The following is a 16,406-nucleotide window of genomic DNA, read 5'->3' on the forward strand; positions in this document are numbered from 1 at the left end:
CACGTGACGCGAGGCCGCCCCGCCCCGCCCTGCCCCGCCCCTGCTTCGCGGGGCCGGTCACGTGCCGGCGGGGCCACGCCCTCCTCCGCGAGCGGCTGCGGCCGCCAGCGGGAGTTTCGCGCCGCCGCCTCGAGGGGGCGGGGCCAGTGACGTCACACGGGGGGGGCACGGGGCGAGAGCGGGGACGGACACGGCGGGACGGCCGGTAGCGCAGCCCCGGGGCTCCTCAGCGCCTCAGCCCTCTCAGCCCCGGAAACCCGGAGTCTCTCAGCCCCGGAGTCACTCAGCCCCACACCCCCGCCCAACCCCCGCCTTCACCCCTGGTGGCTGCTGCCAGCGCCCCGGGGCCACTCCCCTCCCCGCCATCTTTCCCCCTCCCCTGTTCCGCCCCCGGGGCCCGGTGCCCGGTGTACGGCCCTTCCGGGGCCAGGCCCGCCCCGCCCCGCCGGCTCCCCGCCGCCGCGGCTGCCCATGGAGGCCGAGGCCGAGGCGCGGCTCCTCTTGCAGGAGGCTCGGGAGAGCATCGAGGCGGCGCGAAGCTACCGGCGGGAGCTGGAGCTGAGGCTGCGGGGGCTGCACCAGGCGCGGCAGCAGGTGGGGAAAGGACGGGAGGGGACGGGACGGGACTCACCGGAGATGCTCCGCTTGGCCGGGAAGCGCCCGGGGCGGGTGTGCCCGGGGGTCGCCAGGCGGCGGCGGGGCTCAGGACCCCGGCTGGGCCCCTCCGGGCGCGGGGTGGTGGGAGTCGGTGACACCCGCGGTGTGTCCGGGCCTGCGGGGCAGCCTCAGGGGGTTCCGCGGGGCGGGCGGTGACCCTGCGGGGTCTGTGCCCGGCTGGGTAACGCTGGAGCTTCCCTGCGTGGGGAGGTGGTGTTGGTGTGGGCTCTGCGGCTGCCGGAGGTGAGGGGTTGGGAAGGGATGGATGCAAACAGCGTTGGGAAGGAGGGGGGAGAGCTGAAGTTTGAGCTGAGCCCGGTTTCCTGGGGTGACAGAGGATTTCTAGGCGCCAATAACGATGTCTACAGGCACGGTGTTTTCCGAAGTGGCTGGGATGCTGTGGTTTGTTTGACAGAGGGCATCACGGCTGTTTCCTTGCCCTCACACCTAAAGACCCCTGCCCAGCCTGGCTGCTCTCCTGGGCCCTGCTCTCCCCATGCCCCACGCTCCCGGGATCACGTACTCCGTGGGTCAGTTTCAGGTGCTGCCAGCATCCCGGGTAGCTGGTTTTTCTGCAGCTGTGTGCTGAAGCCAGAGGAGTTTTCATTGGGGCTGGTGACCCACCCACTCCACGCTGCAGATGCACGATAAGATATGCAGATATGGGCAGGGAGACTAGAACCAGTGTCTTACTATCTTTGATTAAACTCTGCAAGGTGAAAATAAATAATAATAATAATAATAAAAAAACCCAAACTCAGCAGATGTTTCTGTGGTGACCTGATTGTGTCTCTGAAGCAGATGCCACTTGCACAGAAACCTGCTACAGATCTGCTAGGTTAGTGCCTGCTACTGTGAATGTGGGCAGGCACTCAAATTAAATTAGTCATCTTCAAAACCACAAGCTACTTAAGAAAATGAATTGCTCATGACTGTCTTTAATCCCAACTTCATCCTCTCAGAGTGTTGTTGGATAACTCAGATGCATTGAGAGGGATTCTGCAGAGGCTGGGAGTGCTCAGTTAGCTTACCTGCTTTTTCTTTTCCACTCTGGGGGAATTTCTTTGCTTGTGTGCATGTTTCTGTTATCTCTCTTCTCATCTTTGTGACCGTGCACTCTTGTGCAAAGACTCAGCCATGTAACACACAACCAAGAATTCCCTGTGTCCAGAAGTGCTGAACATCTTCAGATAGTGGCAGATTTATTATTTGGGGACTGGTGGGTGTCTGTGAAGGGAAAGCTCTTTAGACACTTCCATTGCATCCTTTTCTTTTGGACCAATGGGACCTGATTTTCCACAAGCTCTGTATGATCAGGGACTTGCATTTCCTCTTCTGCTTAGCTAATAGCATCTGAAATTCTTGTCTTACTGAATTTGTATCTGAATGCAGTGGGCAGAGAGAAGTGCCTGTTGTGTCTTCCTCCACCCCATCTCTTCACAAACCTAAGTACTTCCTTTTTTTTCTCAAGCATTGAAATAACAAGAGAAGGGAAACCAAGTGCAGTGGCAGCTGCAGATGTTCATGAATGTTACTTGAAGAGGAAATTTATTTTACCTAACTAGAGAACTTCCTGTGTTGGGTGTCTGTACTTCTAAAGATCTAGAAATTATGTGTAGGACAGTGGGCATCTTGCAGCATTTCCTGGTGTGTGTGACTTAGAAAAGTTGTTCATTGGGAGATGTTTACTTCTGACTCCTGCATCCTTACATCAGAGGCGTTCAGGTGTCTTTTCTTCCCTAAAAGTCTGATTCAGCAAGTTTGCAAGCGTTTTAATAAACACTTTTAGAACTTTCTGTGGTCTAGTTCTTCCGGAATCAAAACTGGAACTTTCTGACCTTCACCCTCCCCTGTAACCCTGGAGCACAGACAACTCAAAGGTGGCTATTTGAAAAGAAAGCAGCTCTAGGAGGTTTTTAAGAATCTAGTGAAGTGATAGGCCCTGGAAATTGCTCCTAGTTAGTCTTGTGAAAGTCTGATACCTTTTTCTTTCTAATGAGGATTACCTGTATATGATGCCTTTTTTTTTTTTCTTTTTTTTAATGGGGTTACAACATTCCTCAGGGGTGGCAGATGAGAGACCTGCAAAGCAGTCAGAATTGAAATACATGTAGCCCAATCTGTACTTAGCTTCAGCCTCAGAGATTATCTTGTTTAGTTAATGTGCTCTTCCCTTTGCCCAGGCTGCCTCTTTCCCTGCTGTAAAGTCACTAAAAATGACAACACAGGTTTGTTAACTGCCATTGGCCCTTTTTTTAAAGCTGACTTCACGTGCAGGATTTCTCCAGCAGATGCAGATGAAGTGGTTTAGAAAAATAGGTGTGCATGGCCTTTGCCTTTATCCTGACTCCTTTCCTGTTACCTGAATTTAGATCAGAGAAAGTGCCACATTGACCAGAGATGTACTTGAGCAACATTTTAATGATTTGAAAGGGACCCTAAGGAAGCTGTTGGATGAGCGACTGATGTCATTGCTGCAGGAAGTGGATGTTATAGAACAAGACAGCATCAAACCCTTGGATGAGTGCCAGAAGCTAATAGAGCATGGAGTCAGCACAGCTGATGATCTGCTCCGGGAAGGTAAGGCAGGATCTGATCACAAGTCTTAGCTCTGCCTTCTGGTGTGTGTCTTCTTTCAAAGACTGGAATGTTAGGATCAGCCTGTTTGGCTCATTTTGGATTCTCATATCAAGTGTTAAGCAAAGGCTAAAGCTGGGTAGAAGTACTGAGAGGCTGATCCATATTATCTCTTAAAAATCCATATTTTAATATTTCACTCCAGTCCCAGGATGTACATATGGCAGTGTAGTCTCTCCATAAGGGCAGGAAATGTCTCACTCCAGAGGTGTCCTCCCCTCCATTCTGGGAAGAGGGGTATGTCAGACTACTTTGAAATTATGTGCATCTTGGATACCATAATAAAATCAAAAATAATAAAAGTTATTTGTGTCTTAGTGGAATAGCAGCTGAAGTAAACAGTTTGTCTGTCCTGTTTGTTGTGATTATGTTCACTGTTGAAGGGGAACATGAGGAATGACATGGCCACTGTGTGGGAAAAATTTGTCCAAAACATCTGAGGATGAAGCAGACAAAAATGTTTCTGAGGACTATTACTATATGATCCAGTTTGTGCCCTACTGATGCTTAATACCTAGCCAGAAAGGAATGTCACTCTTTGACTGTTTTCCCCCACTGCAGAACCTACTGGGAACGTGTCTGAGCCATGAGTATGTTGGCAGTTTCCTCACATTGTTCTCGTGTCTCAACTTTAACTTTCTTTCAACATGATCTCAGTTCTGTGAGCTGCAGTGCATTGAGCAGACTCCCACGGGCAGGAGACCTCCCAGCTCCCACTCAGACAAGAGCTTTGTGCTTAAAGAACACGATGGCCTGGTGGCTCTGTGTGTCCTGCTCACAGGATTAGTGACAATATTTAAGAATTAATTTATTGGATTTCTTTTTCCTGGCATCACAACCTTTGGGACAGCTGGTAGTCACCTTGGGTTTACTTTAAGCCTCAAGTTACCAAATCCCAGTAACTTGACAAAGATTGCCTGGGGTTTATGAGAGTTTCTCTTGGATCTCTTGAGAATCTGAGTAGCTGTATGCTTCCTGTCCCTGGGTCACCATTCCCTCTGTAGCAGAAGCATGACTAAGTCATGTTGTAAAAATGAGCAGATTCTGAGTCAGAAAGGAGTTAAGCCTCCACCATTATTGAGTTTCCTGCTGCCAATGATGATGTGTGCTTTTCTTTAGAGAGTTATAATGTTTGTAATCCTCCATTTGGAAAAGGACTGAGCTTGCTGATGTTGTACATTGCCATGAAGTTATCAGATAGGGGAATGGCACATATGTCTCTGTAAGCTGAAGTGTGTGATGCTACTTTATATGGAAAAAAATTTCTGTTTATCTCCACACTTAAAGGCATGGAATACTCCCTTCATGATGACAATAGTAACTATTTAGATTGTAGCAAACAGAACAATGGCTGAAATTTTATTTTTGCTTTTAAGTTCCTGCTTTTTTATTTTCTGTTCAATGAGGGTGCTTTGCTTTTTTTCTTCTTTTAAAGCAGGTGGAAGACAGGATTAATAGTCCAGATTTCTGGTATCTGACCCCAGTTCTGCTACTGTCTGAGGCCAGAGGCAAATTATTACATCTGTTGTAGGTGTGTCTGCAGGAAGCTTCAAGAGTTGCTAGATAAGCTTTATATTGTTAACTGTAATTGTATTTTCTAGCTAAGAGTCTAGCAAAAGTGCTGAGAATGCCTCATGTTTAATTGGTTGTTCGTGTCAGAACTGGTTCTTCTTTGAAGCAAAGAATGCCTTTCTTGGACATTTTCTCATTAGGATTATTTTTACCATTTGATTCCAGGAGAGAGTGCAGTCCATGGAGATGTGGGACAACAGAATGAGAAACTTTGCAGCTTTACAAAAAAAGCTTTACATATTCAGCTAGATAGGTAAGATCCTGACACACTGAGGTCATCTGAGGCAGCAGCACATGTGCTCTTCTTGTACAGGGGATCTTTTCTCCTTTGGAACAAAAGCCTTCCACTCCAATGCCTTAAAAATTAATTTGAGGTGTTACTGTCCTGTTTGTTTCATAGGCTGCCTGCGGGCTGGCAGTCACAGCATGGAGTAGCTTTCAACCTCCATATGTTCTGTAGAAATTTAGGCTGTTTGTTTGTGAATGGTGAAACCACTTGGTGTGGAACAGCCTGTATTTCAGAGTATTTACTGAGAAACAGTCTGGTTAGGGCTGAAACACAGTGTTTTCTGAGTCTTTTAAGTTTGAAATGCACATGCCAATTTCTGCAGCTGTTCTCACTCTGCAACTTTGCACAGATTGAAGTGTAAGGACAAGATCTGAGTTTCCAGAAGCTGCCCCCTTTCATTACAGCAAACTTTCCTTTCTCAGCTTGCCAGAAGTGCCCTCCTTGGTTGATGTGCCTTGTTTATCTGCCCAGCTGGATGACTGCCTTCTTACTATCCTGAGAAATCAAATATTCAGACATGGAACTGTGGCATCCCGCCCACCTGTGCAGCTGGAGGAATTTGTGGAGAAGCCTGGTGGTATTTTGGTCCGATGGTGTAAGGTAGGTAAAATATCCTGGGTGAAAATCATTCAGGTTTCAGTTTTGTTGACAGAAACTGAAAAAGCCACTTTCATTCTGGATTTTGTACGACCTTCAAAGCAATAGTCCACTCCAGTGAGTAGATAGAAACTTTAGAAGAGACTTTTATGGCAATGGCCCCATTTAAAGGCAAGGTAATCAAGTGATATTGTGGTTGGTGCTGGGGTCTTTGCCTGGCACTGACACTTGTGTGTCAGACTCTTGCTGGTGGACTCTGTTCCCATCCCCAGGCAGCAAGGACTGACATGCAAATGCACCTTTGCCTCACAATCTCCTTCCCTATGTGTGGATTAGTTGGGAGGGGCAGCTGAAAACCCTGCTGCCCCTGCTCCCCAGGCTGCAGCAAGTGCCAGGCACTGGACAAGCAGGAAACACCTCCATATGCTCTTCCCACTAAACAAATACATAGCAGAGTGTAAGCTACCTGGAGGCTGTTGTACAAACAAGACCAAGAAATCCTGGTGTGTGTGTTTCTGACAGGTTTGATTTTATGGCAACAGCCACCAAACACTCTTGGTGACACTGACTGGTTTTGCTGGGGTGCTCCTTTTGTTCCCTTTGAAGATGCTTTAGCAGGTCCATGATGAGGCTGAGCCTGCTCTGTTATGCTTTACACTTGAACATGTTTGTGGTTTTAATATTGGGATTAGCTGGTCAAATAGCCCTTCTCTTCAACACACAAAAAAATCACTGCTGTGCTTTGTGGTTTTGTTGTTGTTGGACAGCTGTATGCTCCTTGGCAGCATTAAACAAACTCACATTGTTCTACAACAGCCACTCTTACCTTGTAAAGGATGTGGACTCAGATTATAAACCCATAGGCACTATTATCACATGTCTGATCTTCTATGATATAGAGGAGGTCCCTGAATCAAGTTCTTATGCTTGAGAGAGGGTGGAGTTTTTGTGGAGAAAAAAATACCTCTTTTCACTTGGACATATCAAAGAATTGGGAAGTCATTCCCTGGAACAGTTTATGAAGACCAGTAGTGAGTTTCCCTTGCTGTTAAAAACTAGCATTGAATTTCTCCTGAGAATTTGTCTTTAGCTGTTGACTAAAGGATGTTGTTATGCCTCTGCTAGATTTACAAGCCTTCTCTTAAACATTTCTTCTCCTAAACAGTCATCTAATCATTCTTGTACTACTTTTTGTATTAGTTGGTTCAGATGCTGGTATTATTTTCTGTAAAACATGCTTTCTGTGCTTTAATACCTTGTGACTCTGAGCTGCCTTTGCCAGCCTGCCCTGGTATCTGCTGCTTCAGAGGTGAAAGGGAAAAAAGAGGGGGTCCTTTGCTAATGTGATAAATGTTCCTCTAGGTGGATGATGACTTTATACCCCAAGATTACAGACTGCAGTATCGTAAGAGTAGTGCCAGTCACTTTGAAGATGTCTATGTTGGCTCAGAGACAGAGTTCATAGTGCTGCACATAGATCCAAATGTTGATTACCAGTTCAGAGTCTGTGCCCGAGGAGATGGACGACAGGAGTGGAGCCCCTGGAGTGTTCCTCAGATGGGTCGGACCACCCTGGTTCCCCACGGTACTGTGCCCTTGCTCTTCATCTCAAGTCTCTGTCCTCAGTGCAGCATTTCTGGAGCTGAATGACTTATGGAGCTGCTTCTGGTGTGCTGATGGGGTGTCCTCAGCTGTGACTGATGTGTGTGTAATGTATGATGGGCTATCCCTTCATCCTAGAATTTATTCTTTGCCTTTCCAGCGAGGAGCTCACTGCTTAGCCTTAGGAAGCATCAACTGCCAGAACTGAGGTGTATTTTTCCCTTCTCTGTCACCCCTGCCTAAGCAGTGATGGATGACCTGCAGTCACATAACAAGTCACATTATCTTGGAGAGAGAAAACCCTAAATTTTCTCTTCGTTTGTGAATTTTTAAGGGCAGTGGGTCGTGGAGGTGTTCCTTTGCCTACAAATATAACTTGACAGGCATTGCAGCAAAGAGTGAAATTCTGGTGAACCCTGTGAGCTGGGAAATGCTTTTTATAATTGCAAATTGTTCGAAAAAGAAATCTCTTAATCAGAAGAGGGCAACACCAGCTCCTGTTCTTAACATAGCATAAGCTCCATACGAGGTAAACTGAGTAGATGTTGTGACTGATTTGATTTTGGGACAGTAACAGGTTGGGTTGAGGTTCATGCTGGTTTTGGGTTTTTTTGTTTCTTCTTTGAAGAATGGACAACTGGTCTGGAGGGTTACAGCCTGAGCAGTCGAAGAAACATAGCCCTAAGGAATGATTCTCAGTCGTGTGGTGTGCTCTACTCCAAAGCTCCTACTTACTTTTGTGGACAGACATTAACATTCAGGCAAGTACTTTCTGGGTAGCTGTGGTCTGGTGCATCTCCTGTGAGTCAAGCTTCCTTTTCTAGTCCATCACATCTGAATTGTGTTTAAACCTGAATCATGATACATGTTTGAGTTGCCCATCAGCCCCAGTCAAGGTAATGTGTCTGTGTGAAGTCTGAACTTCCCTCTCTTTAGTTCTGCTTCTTGGTTCCTTAGGAGAAGACCTGATGTGTTTGTAGGATCTGTACCTATCTAAAACAGAGACAAGAGTGAACTCTTTTCAACTTGGGGTCAGTGGGTGCTTTGCTTCCCAGGCTCTCCTTGAACTTTGATGACTTTGGCTGTGAAAACGTTCTGCATGCTGCTAGGACAGGTATGGATGGCAGCCTGGCACTGGTGGCTTTAGCATCTGAGATAATTAGTGGTGATCAGTCTCTACTGCTTGAAACTGGCAGGAGAAACTCTTGAGTGAAGAAGGCATCTTGTGAAATTCACACTTTTCATTTGACACAGAATGTGGTTAAAAACCTTGGCAGCTTTGCTGTCTGTCGTCCTGTCCTTGAGGTGATGCTGTTTAACAGGGTATGAGGAGCTTCCTCATAGCTATGTCAGTTGTAATTACAGCTCTTAGAGATGCTGAAGCTTTATCCCATCTGTCTCTGGATAAAAAGCTACTTGCCATACTCTAGGCAACCCCCAAAGGCAATTTAAGAGGGTTGTTCATGATGTTTTTCTAACTTATTCTATAATGTTTAATTTCTTCCTTCCTGATAATAAATTATCTTGAGATGCGTGTAGTAAGAGGAGGTAATCAGTTGCCCTGTCTGAGACAGGATAAAAAGATCTAAAGCTTTCATTTGAAATCTGTTGCTAGATTTAAGATCTCTTGGCTCAGAGATGCCTGTGAAATTAAAGGCAGAACTTTGAGGTTTCCCTTGGTTCTCTTTCAGACCAATGCCTTTTATCTTTTTTTTTTTTTATCATTATTGGTAACACATGAAAAGCTTTTGCTTTACATTTTGGTCATGTGGACTCTTGTCCAAGAGGAGGTTGTTTCTGGATGGCAGAACACTGACAGGCACATGCCCACAACAACTGAGTGACACAAATCTTAAGATTGAAGACAGCCTCAAAAATCAGTCGTGTTCCTCCTCCAAGCTCCAAGAGTATCTTCTTACTTAGAGTTATGCAATTCTGGTCATTCTTGTGGCTTTACAAACGTTTATTTCTAACACAAAACTCAAGAAAAGCTCCCTTAACTAGGGATGGAATGAGTTAATGTTACCTTGTACACAAAGTTTACAGGTGAATAGCTGTTTATAAAGCTTCACCACTCTAAAGTAAATTCCAAAATTAAAGCTGGAAATATGAATAAATCCAAAGTTAATTTGAAACCTAATTTAAAGATGTTTTGGGAAAATATTGTGCATCACTTCCATATTAAAAGCTTCTTAGATTTTTACTTTTTTAGGGGTTTTTTTTTAGCTTTACAGTACAAGGCTTTGTCTATCTTAGTAACATTCACAGGGGACTGAAAACATGAATGGAGTACAAAAGTAAAACATGGTTCCAATCATCTCATCCCTGTTTGTCTTGGAAGAGTTAACCCATTGTGTGCCAATCTACTGCCTGGTTTAATTTCCAGTTCTTCTGCTGAAGTTTTTCTGTTGTTTGGCAGCAGCCGTGTATCAATGCTCTTTCTCTCAAGCTGTAATGAAAATAACCAGCTTTCTTTTCTAGAAAAGATCACCTGAGTTTCCCAAGTCACTCTCTAAAGTGTGAATTAACCTGTTTGAGAGATGGCAGTACTAGAGAAAGGACTCAAATGCAGGAGACCCTTCAGTGTACAAACTGTGTGGCCTTGCTCAGCTGCTGGGGCTCAAAAGGAACTGTGGCCCATGGCATCTGCACAATTTGTTTGCTTTTTTATTCAGAGATTCTTTCCCAGGATCAAAATCTTAAATCCAGCTGAGCAGAAGCCAGACTTGTAAATGCTCCTCTAGGCATTGTTTTTAATACACATTTGTATCCAGCTGATTTCTTAAAAAAAAAACCCACAACAAAATAAACCAAACAACCCTACACACTCCTCCAGACCCAAGAGCTCACCAGCACCAAAACACATCAACCATCCACCTACACCCCTTGGCAGCAGAACACAGCAGGGCTCAAAAACCCACCTGCTTTAGTCATGCTTATTGAATACTTGCTGAGACTACAGCCATCTTGCCAAAATATGTGATGCTCACCAGTAATCTGGTGTAGACCATTATAGTTTTACACATTTTGGTTGTTTCAGACAACTGGAAGTCATTGCAAAAGACTCTGATCTGTGAGAGTGGAGAATGTCATTAAATAATTATTATTAAATAATAATAATAATAATAATAAGTTTGCAGGAAGCAGGATCATGTTTGGTGCAGATAAATAGTTAGCTCTGTGGAGCTGTTGGGAAAGCTGCTGGGGCTTCTGGTCATGCAACTCCCATCTCCCAAAGAGGCTGAATGAATTTGTTGTGAGCCCCGGGGCACAGTACAGAGGTCTGGTATGGCAGGGTATTGCTGCCTGGATTTCACTGTATGTTTTAATTTAGAGCTTCAAGGTTTGACTTAAGATTTTGCTTGGTAGAATTGAAACTGTGGGACAGCCAGACAGACGAGACAGCCTGGGAGTGTGTGTGGAGCAGTGGAACGGATACGATTCCTTGCAGAGGGATAAAGCTGTGTGCATCAGCACAAATGGTGAGTTTGAAGCACATCACTGAAGGATGGGACTTTTTTTTTTTTTCCCCTACAAACCCCAAAACTCTGGTTCTTTGCATCCCCAGCTCACATGTAAGTTTACCTGCCTTTTATGTACACGCTGCCCATGCGTTTGAAATCTTTGGTGAGGTCACAGGTCTCCTTTTCCTGCTTGCACTTAGTGCAAACTGTTTGATGTGAGAAAGAGGAACATGGCAGGGTTGCTTTCCTTTTCTGTTTGCTTGCAAAAAAATAGGGAGACATGGTATTGTGTATTATGTAGGGAAAGCAAGAAATAATGTTGGTTATCTTGACTGTTTCAGGGGCAGTATTTGTAAATGGAAAGGAGATGACAAACCAGCTGCCTGCTGTCACTTCTGGATCAACTGTGACGTTTGACATGGAAGTGGTGCAGTTAGGGCCTTGCAGCACTGAGGGAGGAAACTTCAAGATTAGAGTGACCATTAGCTCTAACAACAGAGAAGTGGTCTTTGACTGGGCACTCGACCAATGCTGTGTCTCTTTGTATTTTGGATGTTCATTTTTATACCCAGGCTGGAAAGTTTTGGTGTTCTAGCAGTAAGTAAAGGGATTTTTGTTCTTGCTGTAAAATCATAATGTTAAAACCTGGTTTTCCAGCTGTTTGACATCAACAACCTGTTAACAGAAATCTTTTTTATACTACTTGAACTCTACTATATTGTACTTCCTACTGGATTCATTTCAAAAAAATAATTGTGAAACATTGGATTTGTTACTCTGGAAAAAGTTAGAAACAGGCATCTGCATAGGCAAATAAGTTTAAGCAGGCCAAAAGGCCTTTCCCTTTTTTCCTTCAGGCTTGATTTTTGTCAGTATTTCATTGTACTCTAGCCTCAGGGTACATGTGTGTTGTGTGGAATTAACTTTGCTTAATGCTGCTGTTCTGTGAAATAAGCCTGTTTAGGGGGGGTGGAGGAGTGGTAATGGACCAAAGTTTTATTTATACCACTCCTAAAAGAGCAAAGTATTTAGAGCAGTGATGTCCTGCTGTGCTTCCTTGTCCCCAGTGCTGCCTGAGCTGTATGAATGGACAGTGGGTTCTGCACACAAAGCTTCCCCTCACGGTACTGTTCTTTCCTCCAGAGCAAGGATGTCTGAGCCATAATGTCTGGTTTAAGACGTAGCTGGTCTGTCCATGTCTCACCTAAGTGCCTTATTACCAGATATTTCTTCAACTGTTTTCTGTCTTGTCACTTGGAATGTATTTTCTAGAGTAGTTGCACAGTGATGCTGACAGCAGCGTAAGGCGGCCGCTCGGCCCAGCCCAGGCCCATCCCTGCAGCAGGACAATTTTCCTCATCTGTTCCCAGTGGCTTCCCTGGATCCCATGTACCATGAGCCTGCCTGACAGCAAGTCTGAGCATTCAGGACTGAGGCACAACAGGCAGATGGCAGCTGCCATTCTTCACTGAGTCCTCCTGAGACTTGCAGACAACCTTCCTCCTGTTGTCCAGCAGAAAACAGGGAAGTGCTGTTCTGATGTGCAGGATTCCTGGGAATCCCAGCGTGGTTCCTAGAGAAGAGCACAGGTGTGGTTCCAGCACTGGGGAGGGACTGGGCCACCCACACAAGGTGGGGATGCTGCTGGAGATCCACCCTGGGAGATGGGCTTTGAGTTTGGGCTCAAGGCAGACCCTGCTGGCACAGATTTACCCCATGGAAGTCAAAATGCAGCAGATGGGGGCAACTTAGCTCTGCTCCAGGAAGGTGAATGGGGTAAGAAGTTAGGGTTAATTAATTGACTTTGAATTCACAAGTTGTGCAAAGTTACCACTATTTCCCCTAAGGAGCAACTAAGATTTAGAAAGAGCTCAGCACAGAGAGCCTATGCCTTATCAAAAGATTGCAATACTACTGGATTTAAAGAATATTTTAAAGGAATGCTCACTGAGGGCCTTAAAAGGGGCATTCTTAGATCAAGGTCAATTAAAATTAAATATATTTTAGCATATTAGAATAGCAGTATTTTTATAAAACCTAGACAATCATTCTGCCCCTTTTTCCTCAGTGTCAGCATAGTATATTTAACCTTCTATGCCAGCATAAAAAGTGTATTGGATTAATATCCCCCATACTCACATGGGTCATAGAAAAAGATGTCACCTGCCTGCATTTTTTTTCCTCAAGCATCTGCAGTTGGGGTTCTTGAACTTCAGAAGAGGAGAATGTGTTGACACATTATTTAAAAAAAAGTTAGTAGATTCAGATGAATGCAAAATAGTTGCACATTTTAGTAAGGTGGGAATTTACTGTAAAACATGAAGCGAGGAAGACTGGATGCCTGCAGGTAACATAATCCAGTGTTAGCAACAGAAAGCCTGCAGGGTTCTGTTTTTCAAGCTTAACTATTTCATTAGTAGGGAGAGAATACTTGCTTATCCTGTACTTTCAAGTGTTCCATTGAATTATCCTGTGAAGAATATTTCAATACTTTAAGAATAGTTATTTTCCTATAAGATGGAAAGGTAGAGATGATCAAACAGTATCAGTCCTGTTTAGAGAAGATCAGGCTGGCACTCCAGTGAACAAATGACTTAAATCTTGCTCCATGTAGTAGTGCTGGTAATTTTACACACTTCAGGTGTCAGGTACTAGCTGTAACTTAATACTTTTACCATATGGAAACTAAAATTGTGAATACCTACACTTGTGAGGTACCAACAGGTCAGGTACCTTTACATGTGCTTCAGAGGGGCTTTGCCTGCCTGTTGGTCCTGCAGAACTTACACTTGCATATTAGTAAATAAGTTTAAGCCTTGAATTCAGGTACTTCCAGGGCTGGTAATGCCTCAGCAGTGCAGAAGATACAAAGCAGCTTCAGATGACTGTGAAGGGCCACAGGAGGCCCCTATGGCTCCCCCTGAGCTGAGGATAGCCAGAGAAGTCTTGAGTTTTGTGGTAAAAAAGGGCAACTTGCCACTCCTGGGTTGTTGTTTTGGTATTTTGGTATTTTATGGGTTGGTTATTTTTTTAATGTTATTTTAAAGCTTAAGCCTGGCTGTCCAGAACACAGATTAGGTACTGTCCAGCCACCTCTTGGAGCTGCACCTTTTCAACCTGGGAGGGGTGAAGTCTCAGGGCAAGGGACCTGAGTAATAAAGTAACAAAATATGCAAAGAATCAGGAGAGGCTTGAATTAGAGGTTGAAATTCTGTTCTTCCACAGCAGTTTATCTAGATAGACAACTTGACACTTCCTTTACAATTTTTCACCTCTGTGTATTGGAGCCTTGCAAGAAAGAGAAAGTTAACTGCTTATGAAGTCCAATCCTGAAAGTTTTCTTAAGCTAGTGCATTCACTTACCTCAACTAAGACTTATGTGTCAAGTGAAATTTGAATTTTTTTAAATAAAAGTTTTATCCCTCAACTGTTTATGGTCTAATAAATTATTTATTTTTATTTTCTGTCCCTCAGAAGTCCCACATACAGGGCTTTTTGGGGTTTCTCACTTGTGCACTTGCCCACTAAGATCGGAACTTTATCAGGAAATAGAAGTATCTCTTGCAGAAATAATAATTTTCCTTCTTTAAAACATTAGCTACAGCATCTGTAAGCTATTTTCTTCAATGTTCCATCACAGCTGATGTGTCTCACTTTGACTGTTTCCAGCTCCTTGCATTAAATGGTGCAACCCTTACACAGCAGTTTTTGACCACTGCTCCTGAGCAAGAAGCAGAAGTATTCAAAATGGGCTTTATTTGCAGGGGATTAAACAAGCACACAGCTTTTCCCTTTGTTCTGCTTTACGTGCAGCCTGCTCCATTTTCTTGGACTCTTTAAACAAAAAAGAACTTGAGAAACCAGTAAATAAGGCTTCTGACATGGCAGATTTCTCTCATAAATACACCATTTGCATGAGGACTGAATAGATACTGAGTGTATCTCCTAAAGAGGGCACAGACAGGGCCAACCATGTTAAGAACAGCAGATACCAGGGTCATGGAAAGAAGATTTCTTACCTCCTTCACTCAAAGCTCTTTGCTCCACTGTGAACCCAGCAGTGTCAGATTCAGAGCCAGGATCTGGTCCAACAGGAACACCTTCATCCAAGCCCTGGCTGATGATGGCACCAAATCAGAATTAAGAAATTCTTAATTTTGTTGTCAAACTTGTCTTCACAGTATGGTTCCTGCATTCTCAAAGGTAAAATCAAATGGCTGGTTTGGGGGGTTTGTTGAGGTAATTAGTGAAGTAATCAGAACAGTTCAAATTATTTGCAACTGCTTCATTCCAGGCAGTGAATCTTTAACACCCCCACCCCCGATTCATGGATTACATTCAAGACAAAATCAAAGCAAGATACACTTCAGGTTAGATGCATTTAAGTGGTTAACAATTTTGAATATGAATATTTAATTCAGTGCATTAAATACTAAGTCATATATTAGGTTCCAGCTTGGGGTTCACCAAATACAAAACATCATAAAAAAATCTGCCATGAACATATTAAAAGCTAGATTAGAAGAACCTCACCAGTTGAAGAGACAGAAGTATGCTGGAGAACTGCAGTCAAGCTTACAGAATCTATCATAGCCTGGACTTCAGTCCTTGAATTATTATTAACATGGAGAAAGGTTTTCAGTATCTGCTATTCAAGTCAGCATTGAGCCAAGCAGTACAATTCCTTACTCCTTTTGTTCTGGAGTAGCCACCCCTGCAGTCCCAGAGCAGCATTATTTTAAATTGATAGATTTAAACTTCAGTCCAAATAAACTAAGTATCTTGTAAAATCTCTTTGAAACATTAACCATTTTCATGTAAAAAACTCTCAAGTCTTATTTTTGTAACTGAAATAAGAGTGATATCTTTCATTTTCAGTTATACAAATTACAGTTCTAAACAGTAATAGAAACTTAGAAACAACTCTCAGAAACAACTTAGAAACATCTCTCAGGGATTCAGTTCTACCCCCAAGAAAGGAGAATTAAAGTTTTAATAAGCTGGCTAAAACCCTGGTCATTTATGCAGATCCCTCCAGTATAACACACTGACTGGACAGAAACTCAGCTGCCTTTGAAACAACCTGGACAAGGAAGAAAATGTATCCAGATTTTAGAGACATGCAGAAGAGAAAGTTTATCCAAGGTACTGCTTGGGGCCTTTCTGCATGCACACAAAATGACTGGACAACCATCATGGCAGATTTTATATTACTGAACTTTATGTACAAAAGCAGATTTCAAATAAAACATTTAATGTAAAAACAATGGTTCATTTAAAACAACTGAACTTGTTTTGGTTTTTGTTTTTGTTTGGGGGTTTGTTTTTACATCTACTGTACCATTCAATTTCTTTTTAACCAGCTTACAGGGTATCTTCAAAATCTATCAAAGGTACATATAGAAAAGGCATCTTTATAAATAGAAAACAAAGGGCTTTTTTCAGCTTTTATTATAAATTGACATGACATACAAAGTTTACTGGACAGAAGTAATTTCATTACTATTTTTGGGGGGATTCACCAACTTTTTGTGCAAACAATGCTAGCCTTCTTTTAAGCATTAAGAGCATAACTGCTTAAGAAATGA

General features: G+C 43.6%; 1 protein-coding gene across 1 annotated transcript; it reads left to right on the top strand.

Annotated features, from left to right (window-relative positions):
- Window positions 1-395: 395 nt before the first annotated feature.
- On the top strand, window positions 396-12,824 carry CRLF3 (cytokine receptor like factor 3). Its single transcript, XM_071764309.1, has 8 exons — window positions 396-594; window positions 3,030-3,237; window positions 5,032-5,119; window positions 5,578-5,755; window positions 7,115-7,337; window positions 7,983-8,115; window positions 10,724-10,836; window positions 11,160-12,824. The coding sequence occupies exons 1-8, from the start codon at window positions 472-474 to the stop codon at window positions 11,411-11,413; spliced, it is 1,320 nt and encodes a 439-aa protein (XP_071620410.1). The 5' UTR covers window positions 396-471; the 3' UTR covers window positions 11,414-12,824.
- The last annotated feature ends 3,582 nt before the right edge of the window (window positions 12,825-16,406 follow it).

The sequence above is a fragment of the Heliangelus exortis genome, chromosome 20, assembly GCF_036169615.1.
Source record: "Heliangelus exortis chromosome 20, bHelExo1.hap1, whole genome shotgun sequence".
Classification (NCBI taxonomy): Eukaryota; Metazoa; Chordata; class Aves; order Apodiformes; family Trochilidae; genus Heliangelus; species Heliangelus exortis.